We start from the raw sequence: 19,265 nt of genomic DNA on the forward strand, positions 1-19,265 counted from the left end.
CTCATGATTTGGCTCTCTGTTTGTCTGTTATTGGTGTATAAGAATGCTTGTGATTTTTGCACATTGATTTTGTATCCTGAGACTTTGCTGAATTGCTTATCAGCTTAAGGAGATTTTGGTCTGAGATGATGGGGTTTTCTAAGTATACAATTATGTCATCTGCAAACAGACACAATTTGACTTCCTCTTTTCATAATTGAATACCCTTTATTTCTTTGTCCTGCCTGATTGCCCTGGCCAGAACTTCCAACACTATGTTGAATAGCAGTGGTGAGAGAGGGCATCCCTGTCTTGTGCCAGTTTTCAGAGGGAATGCTTCCAGTTTTTGCCCATTCAGTATAATATTGGCTGTGGGTTTATCATAAATAGCTGTTATTATTTTGAGATACGTCCCATGAATACCTAATTTATTGAGAGTTTTTAGCATGAAGGGCTGTTGAATTTTGTCAAAGGCCTTTTCTGCATCTATTGGGATAATAATGTGATTTTTGTCTTTGGTTCTGTTTGTATGCTGGATTACTTTTACTGATTTGCATATGTTGAACCAGCCTTGCATCCCAGGGATGAAGCAAAAAGGGAAGAAACTCTTAAGTCATCAAAGCTAAGCAAAACCAAATCAAATAAATGCAACTCTAAATTTTTGTCTTGCAAGAACTCATATTATTATTTGCTTTGAAAATTAAGATTATTTTCCTTTGAAGATTGGTTTTAATTCAACATACCTGTAAAGGATTATGATGAAATAATAAAAATGATTTGTTATGTGTCAAATGTTATCTGTGAAATGTTTGTTAATGTTACGTTTCATATACAGTAAGACTGTGGTTATCTGACATTACTCAGCAGAAGTCCTGATTTATAGGCACTTCTTTCAAATCTATGTAGACTTATGGTTTTGAGAACATAACAAAGCAATACTTTGATACTAATACCATCTACTCAATGAATTTGTTTTTCAATTGGTAACTAATCAGTCGAGCTTTAAAAACAGTTATAAACTTGTTATCCTTTCAAAAATAGAAACTTACAATAGGAATTCAAGAACAGCTAGCCTCATAGTCTCAAAGCAAAATTAGAATTTTAAAATTGTAAGACATTAAGGATAAATAAAAGGCTTAAGAACTACCAAAAAAGAAAAGACAGCTTTCTGAAACCAAATACCAAAAACAATGTTAGGCCAACAGCAAAAATTAGCCAAAAAAACTAATATCTATTTCATGGGTAGAAATAAATATTAGAAGACAGGGAGAGCATATCTTCAGGAAATCAAGGAAAATAACTGTCGACCTAGACTTCTATACCCAGCTAAACTATTATATACATGCCAGGATGAAATAAAGATTTCCAGACACACACAACTAAAAGTACTTACTGACTACACACTCTGGATGAATGAACTACTAAAGGGTGTAAGAAAGAAGAAAAACCTAGAAAAAAGAATTGAAAGAAGAAAAGCTGCATAAATAAAGCTATAAAATATTTTGATAAATATAAAAGCATTGACAATATTGATGGTTAAATAAACACCCCTCATTTTTATGTAAAAACAAGGAGATATTTAATTGTAAATAACATAGAAAACCTAGAAAATGGGAAGAAGGGTTTCAGAGGAAAGTTAAAAACTGGCTAAGTTCTATCTTTTGGGAGGAGGAAAATACAAATAAATAAATCAATCAAAATAGTCAGAATTGCTAACTAGAAGACTGCGAGGTCAAAATGACCTGCTGCCTGTCATGAGGCTCTCTCTGGTCTTGTTGCATGAGCTGAGGTGAGTAAAGACATAACTTCCAGTTTAGGCAAAGGCATGGAGGGAGGGAGAACACTGAGTACTTTAGCCTGAAGAATCAGACTTGCTTTTGGCACCCACGTTAAGATGTATTTCACCCACTGCTTTGTGCAGGATGGGATTACTATGTACAAAGCAGAGGGCTGATACGCACTGAACACTGGGTCACCCACATCCATGCAAATGAGGGGACTGAGGCCAGGAAAAGCAAGTCTTGGATTGATTATTTCACACAGAGGGAAAGTTCCAACTTTCACTTGAATGACATGCTGTGAGCTAAGAGAAACTTTGCTCATCTTTTCTTCCAGGTGCTGTGTGAAACAGGCTAGAGGCACATTTCCTCTGCTTGATAGTTCTATCCTAAGCTTAACTACTCTTTGAATGTGAAGGGGAAAATATTCCCATATCCCAACTCTTTGAGCAGATGATTAGCACTCTGGCTAAGTTGGCTAAAGAGCAGTTTTGGAAAGAGAAGTTCTCATTGGATCCTACCTCACAGCTTAAGGAACTGATATGGAAGGAAGTACTGGGAAGGGCATGGTCCCTTTAAATGATATGGAAGGAGGCAGGGAAGTGCTGAGTAGAGAAGGGCGTGGTCCCTGGCTAGGGCTCCACACTGGGGCCTGTGCCCATGGACCTAGGTGAAGACGGGCATTTTTGTTTTTCTGCCCAAATGTTGCATTTCCCAAGACCACCCTGCCCTGCAACACCCCTATCCTGTGCCTATAAAAACCCTGAGACCCTAGCAGGCAGACACACAAGCAGCTGGATGTCAAGACGAGCACATCAGCAGAGGAACACATGGGCAGCTTGATGTCCAGAGGAATGCACTGACAGGCACTGGCATGCCGGCAGAACACATGGACTTTGGCTGGGGCAGTTGGAGGAGAGGCCAGGCCTCCGAGCCACCTAACTCCAGGGGAAAACCATCTCTCTTCTGGCTCCCCCATCTGCAGAGAGCTACTTCCACTCAATAAAACCTTGCACTCATTCTCCAAGCCCACACGTGATCTGATTCTTCCAGTACACCAAGGCCAGAACCCCTGGAAACAGAAAGCCATCTGCCCTTGTGATAAGGCAGGGGTCTAAGTGAGCTAACAAAGGCCACCTACGGATGGCTAAACTAAAAGTGCACAATATAACACACTTCTCCTGGGGCTTCAGCTGTAAACATTCACCCCTAGACACTGTCGTGGCATTGGAGCCCCACAGCCTGCATATCTGGTCTGTATTCTCCTCTAGAGGTTTGAGCAGCAGGGCACTGAAGAAGTGAGCCGCACCCCCATCGCACGCCCTGCAATGGGGACAGGAATTTTTCCTATTTCAGAACGATTTCAAGGAAATCAGAAGCTTGTATTTGAAAACAAAACCATAAAAGTATTAGAAGAAAATATGAAAGTATTTATTATTATCTCAGAGAGAAACCTTTCTAAGTAGCGAGCAAAAAGTAGAGCCATAGAACACAAGGTGATACATTTAACTATATAAAATTTAAAAAAAAATTTTATGGCAGAAATCCCTAGAAACAAAGTCAAAAATCAAATGATAAAGAGGAAATAATATCTGCAATGCATATTACAGGTAAAGGAATAAATTCCTCAACATACCAAGATTTCCTACAAACCAGTAGAAAATATACCAACAACCCAGTAGAAAAATGGTAGAAATGCCCAATTTTACTCATGAGAAGGAAATGCAAATTGAAATGAGATACGATATTTTTAACCTAACAGATTGGCAAAAAGTAAAATGTTTGATAACACTTTATTGGTGAGGATTTGGGGGATTCTCCCACACTCTCACATGTCAATTGTAGGAGTATAAATTGGCACAACTTATTTGAGGAGTATTTTGGCAACGTCTATCAAAATTTAGTTTTCTCCCATTCAAGTCCAATTTTAAAAATTTAGTTTACAAATATACTCTGGTATCATATTATATAGATCCAAAGACGTTTATTGCAGCATTACTTGTAATAGAAAAAAAATTGAGAACAAAGCAAACACCCATCAATAGCAGACTTGATAAATATGTGGCACATCCATACAATGGATATTATGCAGTTACTAAAAAGAATGGTGCTGCTATGTATGCACTGATATGTTACAATGTCCCAAATATAGTAAGAGGAAAAACTAAGTAGAGAGGATATAATATGCTTCCATTAGTAGCATGAAGCACAGACTATATTTCCATAAAGCAGAGACTATGCTATTGAGTATATGTTTGTATACGCATAGACTGTTTCTAGAAGGATCACAAGGCTGTAACAATAATGGCTGTCTCTGAGGAGGGAAACAGCTTCTGGGGAAATGAGATAGGAAGACGTGTTTTTCATTGTTTACTCTTTTGAAGATTTAGAATTTTGCATCGTGTACATGTATTACCTGTTCAAAAAATAAGTTTTTTCTTAAAAACTGAGCTTCTCTAAGGATAAATCAGCTGGCATAATGCCATAGGGTGAGCCATGCTATTTCATACCTCTACGTTGTTAATTGCTTTTGCCTTTACCCTTCATTTCTTCAGCTCACTCCTGCCCTTAGAAACCTTCTCTGGCAGCTTCACTCTTGACCTGAATTTGATTCTTTCCCTCCACTACTCCCATACCCAACAGCCTCAGGCATGCGTGGAGTTCAGTGGAGGCATGCCTGGATTACTTGGTTGTAATCCTGGGCTTACTGGTTTGTCCCTGGCCTAGGACCCAAGTTCCTCGATGGGAGAACCACGTCATAGCAGACCTTCCATCCTGATGCAACCACAGTGCTGTGTCCAGAATTGGTGGATTCTTGGTCTCACTGACTTCAAGAATGAAGCTGTGGACCCTCGTGGTGAGTGTTACAGTTCTTAAAGGCAGTGTGTCCGGAGTTTGTTCCTTCTGATGTTCAGGTGTGTTTGGAGTTCTTCCTTCTGGTGGGTTCGTAGTCTCACTAGCTCAGGAGTGAAGCTGCAGACCTTTGTGGTGAGTGTTACAGCTCATAAAGGCAATGTGGACCAAAAAAGTGAGCAGTAGCAAGATTTATTGCAAAGTGCAAAACACCACCACCTCCACAGCATGTAAGGGGACCCAAGCAGGTTGCCACTGCAGGCTCAGGCAGCCTGCTTTTATTCTCTTATTTGGCCCCACCCACATCCTGCTGATTGGTCCATTTTACAGAGAGCTGATTGGTCCATTTTACAGAGAGCTGATTGGCCCGTTTTGACAGGGTGCTGATTGGTGCGTTTACAATCCCTGAGCTAGACACAAAAGTTCTCCACATCCCCAGGAGATTAGCTAGATCCAGAGTGTGGACACAAAGGTTCTCCAAGTCCCCACCAGAGTAGCTAGATACAGAGTGTTGATTGGTGCATTCACAAACCCTGAGCTAGACACAGGGTGCTGATTGGTGTATTTATAATCCTCTAGCTAGACATAAAGATTCTCCAAGTCCCCACCAGACTCAGGAGCCCAGCTGGCTTCACCCAGTGGATCCCGCACCGGGTTGCAGGTGGAGCTGCCTGCCAGTCCCACGCTGTGCGGGGGCACTCCTCAGCCCTTGGGTGGTCGATGGGACTGGGCGCCGTGGAGCAGGGGGTGGTGCTCGTGGGGGAGGCTCAGGCTGCACAGGAGCCCATGGCAGGGGGGAGGCTCAGGCATGGCGGGCTGCAGGTCCTGAGCCCTGCCCTGCAGGGAGGCAGCTAAGGCCCCGCGAGAAGTCGAGCACAGTAGCTGCTGGCCCAGGTGCTAAGCCCCTCACTGCCGGGCTCCAGCGGGGCCGGCTGGCTGCTCCGAGTGCAGGACCCGCCGAGCCCACACCCACCCGGAACGTTCGCTGGCCCGCAAGCACCATGCAGAGTCCCGGTTCCCGCCAGCGTTTCTCCCTCCACACCTCCCTGCAAGCTGAGGGAGCTGGCTCTGGCCTCAGCCAGCTCAGGAAGGGGCTCCCACAGTGCAGCGGCCGGCTGAAGTGCTCCTCAAGTGCCGCCATAGTGGGCGCCCAGGCAGAGGAGGTGTCTAGAGCGAGCAAGCAAGGGCTGCAAGGGCTGCCAGCACGCTGTCACCTTTCAGTGCTGCCATGCGGTGAGCTTCAACCAGAGCCACAGCTGGCTGACCTGACTGGATGGATGGAAGGTGGGGTGCTTCTACAGCATCTGTTGCTTGTGGCCAGGCATTTGTTTCAGAGAACAAAACAGTTCTCTGCTATAACGTTAGCATGCACGACAGGACTTGACATACAGTAGGTAGTCAATATTTCTTGAGTGAATAAATAAATGCCACCTGAAGGGGGAAGAAGGAATTAGCTGGCATGAAGATGTTTGAACAAAGTGGCAGAGAGGGTAAGTAGGAGGAGACCCACAGCTTGGGTTAGGGGCTCCAGGAAGCCAATGAAGGATGCTGGAGAAGGAGCTGGCTTCAAAGCACTTAGACATTTGCCCACAAGAATGACCTGGTAGAATCACCATATGACCTGGTGATTACACTTCTAGGTATTTCCCAAAGAGAAATAAAAACCTATGTCGTGCAAAAACTTGTACACAAATGTTCATAGCAGCATTATTTGTAATAGCCAAAATGTTGAAATAACCCACATGTCCATCAACTGATTAATAAGAAAATTAAATTGTGGTATATCCATACAATGGAATAATATTGGGTTGGTGCAAAAGTAATTAAAAGTAATGGCAAAAACCACAATGACTTTTGCACCAACCCAATATTATTCAGCAATAAAAAGGAATGAAGTATTGAGCCATACAACAAAATACACGAACCCAAAGAACATTATGCAAGTAAAAGAAGCCAGTTACAAAAGGCCACATATTGCTGGGTGCGCTGGCTCATGCCGGTAATCCCAGCACTTTGGGAGGCCAAGGCAGGCAGATCACCTGAGGTCAGGAGTTCGAGAACAGCCTGGCCAACATGGCGAAACCCCGTCTCTACTGATAATACAAAAATTAGCCTGGCATGGTCGCACGCGCCTGTAATCCCAGCTATTCGGTAGGCTGAGGCAGGAGAATCACTTGAACCTGGGAGGCAGAGGTTGCAGTGAGCTGAGATCACACCACTGCACTCCAGTCTGGGTGATGGAGTGAGACTCCATCTCAAAAAAAAAAATTTAAAAAGGCCACATATCGTATGATTCTATTCATATGAAATGCCAAGAATAAGGAAATCTATAGAGATAGAAAGTAGATTAGTGGTTCCTAGGGTTGAGGGCGAGAGTTAGAGGAAAATTGAGAGTAACTGCTAAGGATTGAAGAGGTTTTTCTTTGGGGGGGATGAAAATGTTATAAAATTGATTATGGTGATGGTTGCACAACTCTATGAATATACTAAAAATCACTGAATTGTACACTTTGGGTGCATTGTAAGGTATGCGAATTGTATCACAAACGGTTTAAAAAAAAAAAAGAATTATCTGGGACGTGAGCCCAGAGGGCAGGCAGCCTAGCCCACAGTCACAGCATGTGCCCTGGAGTCAGGTGGGGCTGAGCCCCAAGGACGTCTTCTCAGGCACTCTTCCACCTGTGAAGCCAGGAAAAGGACCCTACCAGTGGGTCCTGAGAGCCTTGGCTTCAGAGGAGCCCCTCCCATGGTCCTCAAGGCCAGTCAGGGAATGCAGCTCCGGGGTTCTAGAAGTGAGAAGGGCTGTGGCACTTCTTTATTTCTATCCCTGCAAGAGCTGGGGGGCTCTCACTGGGTCGATGTTTGGGGTGGGTGTGAGAGGAGAGCATGACACGAGGCAAGGAAGTATAAAGTAAGATCAGTAATTCCATGTTTTTTGAGCACTTACTATGCATCTGGCACAGTGTTAAATGTGAAGCAATTGGAGTGCAAAGAAGCATAAGAGCTTCTCTGTCCTGGAAAACTTGCCAAGGCTGCCTCGAGACAGATGTATAAAAGATCTGGCCAGGCACGGTGGCTCAAGCCTGTAATCCCAGCACTTTGGGAGGCCAAGGTGGGCAGATCACGAGGTCAGGAGTTCGAGACCATCCTGGCCAACATAGTGAACTCCTGTCTCTACTAAAAATACAAAAAAATTAGCAGGGCGTGGTGGCGGGCACCTGTAGTCCCAGCTACTCGGGAGGCTGAGGCAGGAGAATGGCGTGAACCCGGGAGGCAGAGCTTGCAGTGAGCCGAGATGGTGCCACTGCACTCCAGCCTGGGGGACAGAGCCAGACTGTCTCCAAAAAAAAAAAAAAAAGATCCATGAGATGTGGTGCTAAAGCAGTGTGTGTGCTAGGACAGTGGCCCACAAAGAAGACACGGGGAGGGATGTGTTTCTATTCTTGCAAGCAGGTTTGTGCCATCTGCATGGCACCATTGCTGTGAGCATGGGTCTTCCCTGAGTGCCTTTCCTGAGGGAGGCCTGAGATGGGGGAGGTGCGTGAATGATGGAACCTGGGTGTTCTGTTCTAGGTTTTGGATTCCTGGAAGCCCATAGTTCCAGTCCTGAACAAACAGACCATGAACAGAACTGCCCCACAGATATAAAGGTGATGAGGCTTGCAGGCCAGCCCACCAATGCCTGTGGAGCTGCTAACAGAGCCCAGCCATTGCACAGTACTTCTGTGTCTCATCTTAAGGCTGTAATATTTAAAGTACAGACAAGTACAGTTTGTTAAGGATGGGGATACATTCTGAGAAATGCAATACTAGGCAATTTCATCATTGCGCGAACATCATAGAGTGCACTTACACAAACCTCGATGGTATAGCCTATTACACACCTGGGCTTTATGGTATAGTTTATTGCTCCTAGGCTACAAACCTGTACAGCATGTTACTGTACTGAATACTGTAGGCAATTGTAACTCGATGGTATGTATTTCTATGTAAACATAGAAAAAGTACATTAAAAAGTACTGCATAAGGCTGGGCACGATGGCTCATGCCTGTAATCCCAGCACTTTGGGAGGCCGAGGTGGGTGGATCATGAGGTCAGGAGTTTGAGACCAGCCTGGCCAACATAGTGAAATCCCCTCTCTACTAAAAATACAAAAAACTAGCTGGGCGTGGTGGTGGGTGCCTGTAATCCCAGCTACTTGGGAGGCTGAGGCAGGAGAATAGCTTGAACCTGGGAGGCGGAGGTTGCAGTGAGCCAAGATCGCGCCACTGCACTCCAGTCCAGGTGACAGTGCAAGACTCCATCAAAAAAAAAAAAAACAAGAAAAAACTGCATAAATGATTTTTTTAAATGGTACACCTCTATAGGACACTTACCATGAATGGAGGTTGCAGGACTGGAAGTTGCTGTAGGTGAGTGAGTGAGTGGTGAGTGAATGTGAAGGCCTAGGACATTACTGTACACTACTGTAGAGTTTGTAAACTTAGTCCACTCCATTTATTTTTCAAATTTTCTTTCTTCAATAATAATCTTATCTTACTGTAACATTTTTACAAACTTTTGTATTTTTAAAACTTTTGACTCTGTTGTAATAACAGCTTAAAATACATTGCACAGCTGTACAAAAAATATTTTCTTTATAGCCTTAATCTATACTATTTTTCTACTTTTTTTTAACTTGTAAACCTTTTTCGTTAAAAATGAAGACACAAACACACACATTAGTCTAGACCTGCACAGGGTCAGGATCATCAATGTCATTGTCTTCCACCTCTACATCTTGTCCCACTGGAAGGTCTTCAGGGGCAATAACACGCATGGAGCTGTCATCTTCTATGATAACGATGCCTTCTTCTGGATACCTCCTAAGGACCTGCCGGAGGCTGTTCTACAATTAGCTTTTTTTTTGAGATGGAGTCTCACTCTGTCACCCAGGCTAGAGTGCAATGGCGCAATCTCGGCTCACTGCAACCTCTGCCTCCCAAGTTCAAGAGATTCTCCTGCCTCAGCCTCCCAAGTAGCTGGGACTACAGGTGCTCACCACCACTCCCAGCTAACTGTTGTATTTTTAGTAGAGACGGGGTTTCACCATGTTGGCCAGGCTGGTCTCGAACTCCTGATCTTGTGATCCACCCGCCTCGGCCTCCCAAAGTGCTGGGATTACAGGTGTGAGCCACAGTGCCCGGCCAGCTTTATTTTTTTTCACAAGTAGGAGTATACTCTAAAATGACAGTATACATTTATTATCATTATAAGTATTATGTACTGTACATAACTGTATGTGCTAGACTTTTGCATGACTAGCAGTGCAGTAGGTTTGTTCCACCAGTATCTCCCCAAACACATGAGTAACGTGTTGCACTATGATCTTACAACAGCTACAACATCACTAGTCAAAGGTAATGTTTCAGCTCCATTATCATCTATGGGACCACCATTGTGTACGAAGTCCATGGTTGAGGGACATGTTGTCATTATGCGGTGCATGACTATATGTTATAGATTATGTAAGGGTAATTGAGTTCCAAGTTCCAAGTCAAAAAATGTTTGGAACACAACTCCTTTGCTAGCAAATTAGACACTTACAGTAGGTAGTTCCCAGGGAAGGCCCCTGAAATACTTTAAGGGCCTGAATCACTGCTAAGCCAGACAGCATGTAGGAGAAGGCTCCTGGGTCTTATGTGAAGCTGGAGGGGTGCCTGCCCTAGAGATTCCAACCCTGCCTGAGGGACCCATTCATCCCGTCTGGCTGAGACCTTGGTGGATCCAGGACGGCTCAGCATGCTGGCAGTCAGGGACAGGAGAGCCAGGGACCGCAAGGTCCCATTCAGCCTTGGTGTGATTCAGGCCCAGCTGGGTGTCTGGTGCTAGGACTAGGTGCTTTCGGAGGGAGATGGGAATTGACACATGGGCAGCAGCCCGTGGCAATGGCAGAAACAACCTCGGGGCTGGAAACAGAAGCTGTAATTACAGGAGAAAACACCCACAGCAAATTCCAAAAGATGACCCTTTTGCTCCCTAGAACCAGGGAGGGGAAGGAAGGGGAGGCATGCTATCTTGGTAAAAACAGGGCAACATGAAAAATGCTGTGCAGTCAGGCTGAAAATGAAACAGATGTGAGTTTCTTTAATGCAAAAGTTTAATTATTCTGACGTTTTCCATAACTTAATCTGAGCCATCGCTTCAGCTTTAATTATGCATAATGAAATGGATTATTTACAGTAACTCACATGACAGGAAAAACTGAGAGGTGGGAATTGGTAGCTTGGCAACTGTTGTTTATTTCTCTTTTTACTTGGCCAATATATATTGAGTACCTACTACGTATGTTTCAGCTCTTGCCAGGGTCCTATTAGGAAAAAATAGTGTGGCACATGCCTGTAATATCAACACTTGGGGAGGCCGAGGCGGGAGAGTCGCTTAAGCCCAGAAGTTTGAGACCAGTTTGGGCAACATAGGGAGACCTCCTCTCTAAAAAAAAATTTTTTAAATTAGCCTGGCGTGGTGGTGCATGCCTGTGGTCCCAGCTACTACAGAGGCTGAGGTGGGCGGATTGCTTGAGCCCAGGAGACTGAGGCTGTAATGAGCTATGATCACGCTGCTACACTCCAGCCTGGGAGACAGAGTGACAGTGAGATCCTGTCTCCAAAAAAAAAAAAAAAAGTATTTTTAAAACACATAGTATGGGCCAGGTTCTTTCACTTCTTTCTCTTGTGTATTGCTTGCAATGATACTGTGTAGCAGGTATTATTTTCCCTGATTTACAGAAGTGATTGGAACTGAGATTCTGAAAGGTTAGGTAAATTGCCTAAGGTGACACAGCAAAACTCCCTTTTGTTTTTTTTTGTTGTTGCTGTTGTTACCATCTATGTGCTTCAAACAGAGACCTATAGACTAACTTTCCTAATCTTACTACCTTTCCTTCATGCTTTACACAAGAAAAGTCAACTTTTCTTAAGGGAAATGTTGTTGTTATTTTGAGCAGGAAAGTAAATGACCAAAATTGTACTTTGGGGAAATTAACCTAAGTTTCTGTAGGATGTGCTGCGGGCCAGAGCCCAGGCCAGAGGCAAGGACCTTAAGCCAGGGCAGTAGCAACAAGCATGGGAAGGGGCCTGGCAGGAGGCCCTGGAGGCTGGAAAGGGCTTGTCAAATGTTTGGATGTGGTGGAAGGGAAGGGCAGCCTTGCCACCCTGGGTTTGGGACGCAGGGGACACAGAGGACACTGGCAGGTGGCACGGCCTGGGTCAAACCCCTCACTCTCTGAGCCTTTCTTGCTTGGCACCCTTGCAAATAAATGCCTTCCTTTCTATTGCTGCAAAAACCTCCGTGTGGATATCTGGTTTTACTGCACTGGGTGAGTGGACCCCAGTTTGGTTCCATAACACTGTCTCTTTCTGTCCTTCGTTGGTGACCTCCGTGTAGCACGTACCAAAAGCTGGTTCACCTGTGGGGCATGTGTGTAGTTTTCAGAGCGCCTGTGGGGTCTTGTCCAGACTAGGAGGCTCTGACTCAACTCCCAACCTTCTTCACTGCATTCCTGCCCGCAGCCTTGGGCTGCTGGGCTCTCCTCCCCTAGCTGGCAGAGGAACAGGAGAGATGGTCCAAGCCCAGCTGCCTTCCACTGTGCCCACTACTTCTCTTACTGCACCATGTCAAGGGGACAGGCCACTCCTTGGCCATTCTCTGTCTGCTCTGCTGTTGCTCCTTCTCAATGGCGACTAGACCCCAGCCCGCGTTTGTTCACATGCCACATCTTGTGCCCGGGCACAGGGCTGTGTGGAACAGAAAGGCATCGTGAAGGGCAACACCTGCATCACTCCCCAGTGGGCAGAAGCCTCACAACTCCAGTAATCTTCCTTCACAGCCTTCTTCGAGGGCTGGAGGAGCGGTGGTGGGGGGTGGAGTCAGAGGGCAGTCTTCCACCTCAAGTCAGCCTCGAGGAGGGGTCTGCTCCCAGCTCTCAGATCTTGTCTTTAGAATGAGTGCCAGTTAATTCCCAAGTCTGAATCCTACCATTGATTCAGGACAGCAGAAAAACTCCCACTTCCCGCCCCTGTTTCTGGGAATGACCACACGCCTGGCTACAGGGCGACTGACACCATCGTGGGCGGACTATGCACGTCTAGCTCTTACTGTGGTCTCCGTGTCTCGGTTTTCTCTTTTGACCTCTCTTTTGGAGCTCTGGGTTGAGACACTTGGTGAGTGTGGACTTTTAAGGTAAACTCTGAGCTGACCAGGACTGGCTGGTTGGTCTCTTGGGTGCTATGCAGTCACAGAAGCAGGTAATCAAAGAACAAACAGTCCTGCGGTGTTTGGAGTCTCCCTTGGCTACCACCAAAGCCTCTGTTTGATTTCTTGCATGGCAACAAAACCAGGAGGGGAAGCTGAGTGGCGTCTGGAATAAACTTTGGATGTGAGACGGGATTCAGGCTGTGGCTAATGTGCTGGAAGCACACACAGTTGTGACCATCAAGTATGCAAGAAGCAATCATTCTCCTGGCTCTCCTGGGTGCCATGTCAGGTAGGAACTCTATTTTGCTTTGGAACCTTGCTTGCCTACTTGGTCTGCATAATACCATTGAATGACAATGTCCCCCAAAAAGAAATTGCCCCTGGGAGGCTTGTTCAATTGATGGCTTAGCTGCAATAATGAGTGAGGTGATGCAGCTCCGGGGAGCCCTGGGGGACCGGGTAGGAGCCCTGGAGAAGAGAGATGCTTAAAGAGCCTAATCTAATCTATGTTGGTGTAGACTTCACTTTCCCTCTTGGGTTAACTGGCCTGCATTTGGTAGTCCTCCTGAGATTTAAGGTTGGGAAAATAGTGTTCATAGCAGAGCTTTGTGTGTATGTCAAGTGAGTCTTTGTGGAGATTCTGGCCCTTTTCTGGAGCCTCATAGGGCAACTTGAGGTTGACAAGTGATCCTGTGAGGAAAGTGAGTTACTGAGGGGGTGTCTTCCTCTTGAGCAAAGAAAACACCTTCTGATAGAAGGGCCAAAGACTCAATCTAGTGATCATTTTACTCTCTCTTCCTCATTCAAGGGCATCAAGAATCTTAGATGATCTTTTTAATGTCAGCTTGGATTATTGAAATTGAGTTTTTAAATTAAATTTTATTTCTGAATAGGTAGCATATGCATAATGTATAGAATTTAATTATGTTAAATTTGCAATTAATTTAGGGATAATTTACATCTTTGACGAGTTATGTAGTAAAATACTTAGAAGAGTGTCTGAGTACATAGTAAATGCTTAGTAAGTGTTAGTGAGTATTATTTATGATCTTGAGTCTTCCTAATCCAAGAACAGGGTTCTAGATACCTGTTTGAGTCTTCATTTGTTTTTCTTAGGAGTATTTTGAGGTTTCCTTCATATAGATTTGGCACATTCTGATTATGGTTATTTCTAGTTCTTTTTCTTTTTCTTTTTTTACATTTGTAAATGGAATTTCTTCTTTCCTACATCTTTCAACTGATTATTGTATGATGTATGGAAATCTATTAACAAATTGCCTTATTATTTGGCATGGTTTTTCAGGTGATTCTCATGAATTTTCCACGTTTGAAAAAATGAACGTTTATATTCTTCTTCTCCTATTTCTATAGCTCCTATTTTTTTCTTATCTAACTGCCAGGCCTGGACATTCTGGCCATTATTAAATAATGACAAGAGTGTAAATTCCTGTCTTGTTTCCCATTAAGCATGATGTTAACTTTTGGTGTGAGAGAGAAAGGTTTCATATGTTAAGGAGGTGGCTTTTATTCTTATTAATATAAGAATATTACAGTATTTATTTCTAAATAAAAATATAATAAATAAAACTAAATGTAAGAATATTCGAGTACTTATTTCTAAATAAAAATGGATTTTTAAATCAAACACTTTTTCAAGATCTATGAACATGACCATTTAATTTTCCTCTTCGATCTGCTAATAAGATAAATAAGTAACTGGGTTTCCTAATATTGAGCCCTCTTCTATCTTGGGCTTTTCAACTCAGCAGAGGGCAGGATGACCTGTGAATGTGAAGTGGGCCATGAGCAGTTCAGACTGTCACTTGAAGTAAACATTTCATATTTCCCCCAGAAATATGGGCTTTTAGAGCCATAATCATTTGAGTCGAGGTGACTTTTATTGTCACTGGGGAAAGAGTGAGGTTAGGAAGAACCCAATTTCTTATACTGAACACTATCATTTGGAACTTTATCAGAAGTGTGAAAGGGATAGATCACAAAGGTTTGCAAGAAATACTTGAGATTTCTTATTTAAAACACACAATAGAATCCCTTAGGTCAAATCTTATTTTTGGAAGGGCTGCTGTGACACAAACTGTTTCTTTTGTGAGTCTGAGAAACTGGTCATTACCCTCACACTCCAACACCTGGGCTACAGAGAATTCTAGCGGGGCAGCCACATCAGCACCCCTTCAGGCTGTTGGAAGCAGGCATCACTATAATAATCTCAAATAAATTAACATACAGTAAAAAATTAGCCGAGCATGAAGGCGGATGCCTATAATCCTAGCTACTCAGGAGGCTGAGGCAGGAGAATCGCTTGAACCCAGGAGATGGAGGTTGCAGTGAGCTGAGATTGCGCCATTGCACTCTAGCCTGGGCGACAGAGCAAGACTCCGTCTCAAAATAAATAAATAAATAAAGTAACATAGAGTATCCTCTTTCCTTTCATGTGTTCTAACTCCTATGCTTCCTTCAAGGCCCAACTCAAGCCCATAGAGCCTTCCTGGATTGACCTAGCTCCTGGGGAGTGCTCCTGCTGTTGCACCCTGGAGCTCCTCTTGCCTGCACATGGACTGCCTGCCAAGAGTTCAGTCCAGCACCTAATGCAGATTCAGTGCTCAGCCAAAAGTAGCATGAGCTATCATACTGTAATTCATCTGTTATATGGCCATTTCTGCCTCCTCAACTAGAATGTCAGCCCTGCAATAACAGATTTCATATATCTTATTGCTCATTGTCCCTGTGTGCCACATATATAGAGGGTATCCAATATATATTTGCTGTTTTAATTTTTATGCTTTTTGAGTCTGGTATGGTTTTTTCCCCACATTTACTGATACACCCCAAATGTAGAGCTTTAGATCTTCTTCCTGCTTGATATTGACATCTAAATTCACTTCTGTCCTTTCCACCTCCTATGAAGATGAGTTTCCCTTTGTGAAGCTATAGTGCCTATTCCACCAACAGCTTACAAAGGGAGGCTCTGTAAGAATACAAACTAGACAAAACTCTCAACTGCCCCAGTGGAAAGAGTTGAGACAAAGCAGTCTTCTGGCTCCGTCAGTCCCAAAGGATCATGTGTGAGTCCCAGAAGATGAAGGACATAGAGAAGGACCCTTGGTATTTTTAAATCCACTGCACACGGAAGCTGTCTATGTTTTGAAGAAGCATCCAAGGAAGCAGCTTTTGTATTACCCTCCTGGAAATGAAAAATGCCAGGGTATTTAATGAAAGAAGGGATCCTTGGGAGCTAGAAGATTCGCATGGACATGAAAAGGTACCAAACCCATTGAACTGAGTTTGTCCACAAGCTCTGGGCAAGAGGCAATCACAGCTTTCTTTATCCCATCATCTGTGCCTGGTTCTCTGTTAGCCAGTGTTGGCAAATCAAACAAAGGCCCAAGACTGAGTGTCTTATTCTCCTTGGGAATTAAAGTGTAAATGCTTCTTAATGCTCTCATCATATGAAAAGGCTGGAAGATGAAATCCATTTCTAGAAAGTCTTTCTGTCAGCCAATTAACCTTATATATCGGGCCCAAAGAATGTTGCAAGAGGTTTCTACTTTTTCCATCATGTCATTTTCCTGTTCAGAGTCACCTCAGAAGAACAAAAGACAGTCCCTTCTCTCAGCTGTTCCTTGCCCATGGCAACCTCACCCCCAGCCCAAGCAGTCAGGCAGTCACTGGAATCCATCCACTTTTGCCTCCGTGTAGTTAGAAGAGATTTGAAAGAAACAAGTCTTTCTCAGGCCCACCCCATAGTGATGCTCTAAGATAAATACGTCTGTTTCTTGCCAATTATGACCTAGCTGGTGCAAAATTAATCTTGGTTTTTGCCATTGAAAGTAATGGTAAAAACCACAATTACTTTTTTTTTTTTTATTATACTTTAAGTCCTAGGGTACATGTGCACAACGTGCAGGTTTGTTACATATGTATACATGTGCCATGTTGGTGTGCTGCACTCATTAACTTGTCATTTACATTAGGTATATCTCCTAATGCTATCCCTCCTCCTTCCCCCCACCCCATGACAGGCCCCAGTGTGTGATGTTCCCCTTCCTGTGTCCAAGTGTTCTCATTGTTCAATTCCCACCTATGAGTGAGAACGTGCAGTGTTTGGTTTTTTTGTCCTTGCGATAGTTTGCTAAGAATGATGGTTTCCAGCTTCATCCACGTCCCTACAAAGGACATGAACTCATCCTTTTTTATGGTTGCATGGTATTCCATGGTGTATATGTGCCACATTTTCTTAATCCAGTCTATCATTGATGGACATTTCGGTTGGTTCCAAGTCTTTGCTATTGTGAATAGTGCCGCAATAAACATACATGTGTATGTGTCTTTATAGCAGCATGAGATTTATAATCCTTTGGGTATATATCCAATAATGGGATGGCTAGGTCAAATGGTATTTCTAGTTCTAGATCCCTGAAGAATTGCCACACTGACTTCCACAATGGTTGAACTAGTTTACAGTCCCACCAACAGTGTAAAAGCGTTCCTATTTCTCCACATCCTCTCCAGCACCTGTTGTTTCCTGACTTTTTAATGATTGCCATTCTAACTGGTGTGAGATGGTATCTCATTGTGGTTTTGATTTGCATTTCTCTGATGGCCAGTGATGATGAGCATTTTTTCATGTGTCTGTTGGCTGCATAAATGTCTTCTTTTGAGAAGTGTCTGTTCATATCCTTTGCCCAATTTTTGATGGAGTTGTTTGATTTTTTCTTATAAATTTGTTTAAGTTCTTTGTAGATTCTGGATATTAGCCCTTTGTCAGATGGGTAGATTGCAAAAATTTTCTTCCATTCTGTAGGTTGCCTGTTCACTCTGATGGTAGTTTCTTTTGCTGTGCAGAAGCTCTTTAGTTTAATTAGATCCCATTTGACAATTTTGGCTTTTGTTGCCATTGCTTTGGTGTTTTAGACATGAAGTCCTTGCCCATGCCTATGTCCTGAATGGTATTGCCTAGGTTTTCTTCTAGGGAAAAACCACAATTACTTTTACACCAACCTAATATAACGTACAGAATCACTAGTTGAATCACCTTTCCTTCTATGTCCTATAAAGGGCTCTTTTCTGTTAATCTTGCTTGGCCTGGATTGTTCCTTGTTCCTCCCAAAAAAGGGGGTGGGTGAACATCTGATTAAGGAAGAGGTATATATTGTGGAAATTAAAGAAATAGGAAAAAGTTGCATATGTTGAAACAACATTTGACAATGCTTTATAGTTTACTGAGCATATACATTTTCTTTTCTTTCTCTCTTTCTCTCTCTCTCTTTCTCTCTTTCCTTTCCTTCCTTCCTTCCTTCCTTCCTTCCTTCCTTCCTTCCTTCCTTCCTTCCTTCCTTCCGTCTTTCTTTTCTTTCTTTTGAGATGGAGTCTTGCTTTGTTGCCCAGGCTGGAGTGCAGTGGCGCTACAACCTTCACCTCCCGGTTCAAGTGATTCTCCTGCCTCAGCCTCCCAAGTAGCTGGGATTACAGGCAGCTGCCACCACACACTGCTAATTTTTGTATTTTTAGTAGAGGTGGGGTTTCACCATGTTGGCCAGGCTAGTCTCAAACTCCTGACCTCAGGTGATCCACCCAGTTCAGCCTCCCAAAGTGCTGGGATTACAGGTGTGAGTCACTGTGCCTGGCTGAGCATATGCATTTTCTTATGTGGCATCTGTGCTGTGAGAATAAGTTTCCATAGGCCTGATATTAGCCTGAATTTTTCTGCTGAAGTTCTTGCACCACACTGACCCCTGGTCAAGGCATGAAGCATGCTGATTAATAGTGTTGCTTTGGCTGGGTGCGGTGGCTCACGCCTGTAATCCCAGCACTTTGGGAGGCTGAGACAGGGAGATCACGAGGTCAGGAGATTGAGACCAATCTGGCTAACACGGTGAAACCCAGTCTCTACTAAAAATACAAAAAATTAGCCGGGCGTGGTGGCGGGCGCCTCTAGTCCCAGCTACTCAGGAGGCTGAGACAGGAGAATGGCATGTACCTGGGAGGTGGAGCTTGCAGTGAGCCGAGATCGCGCCACTGCACTCCAGCCTGGGGGACAGAGCGAGACTCCGTCTCAAAAAAAAAAAAAAAAAAAAAAGTGTTGCTTTGTAACCGTGGGTCCTAGGAGTTTCTGAATGGTTTGTAGCAGCTTGTAAGCATTGTTTATTGATAACAGTGAGATTGATTATTTGCACCTGGTCTCAATGAGGACATTCTGTGGGTTCTGCCATTGAAGCCAGTTATATAACAAGAATATGCCTACAGAAAAATAGAAAAAAAATCCCAGCAAAGACTCCATAATTCCAAGATATTTGTACATACATTGGCGGTTCCTGATCCAAGAAAGTGCATTCTTCCATCCCATAGAGAGAAGACAACAGTAAGAGCCTAGCCTGCACCTGGCCTCTGTGGATCTCCTG

At 43.8% G+C, this 19,265-nt stretch overlaps 1 protein-coding gene across 1 annotated transcript in view; it reads left to right on the forward strand.

The window, feature by feature from the left end:
• The first annotated feature begins 4,525 nt into the window (after positions 1–4,525).
• The window catches only part of CDHR3 (cadherin related family member 3), a 78,997-nt gene continuing 64,257 nt past the window's right edge, over positions 4,526–19,265 (forward strand). The window contains exon 1 of the mRNA XM_063642098.1: positions 4,526–4,614. Within this exon, the coding sequence (XP_063498168.1) occupies positions 4,594–4,614 (21 nt within the window). The 5' untranslated portion in view covers positions 4,526–4,593. The remainder of the gene's footprint in view (positions 4,615–19,265) is intronic.

The sequence above is a fragment of the Symphalangus syndactylus genome, chromosome 6, assembly GCF_028878055.3.
Source record: "Symphalangus syndactylus isolate Jambi chromosome 6, NHGRI_mSymSyn1-v2.1_pri, whole genome shotgun sequence".
Taxonomy (NCBI): domain Eukaryota; kingdom Metazoa; phylum Chordata; class Mammalia; order Primates; family Hylobatidae; genus Symphalangus; species Symphalangus syndactylus.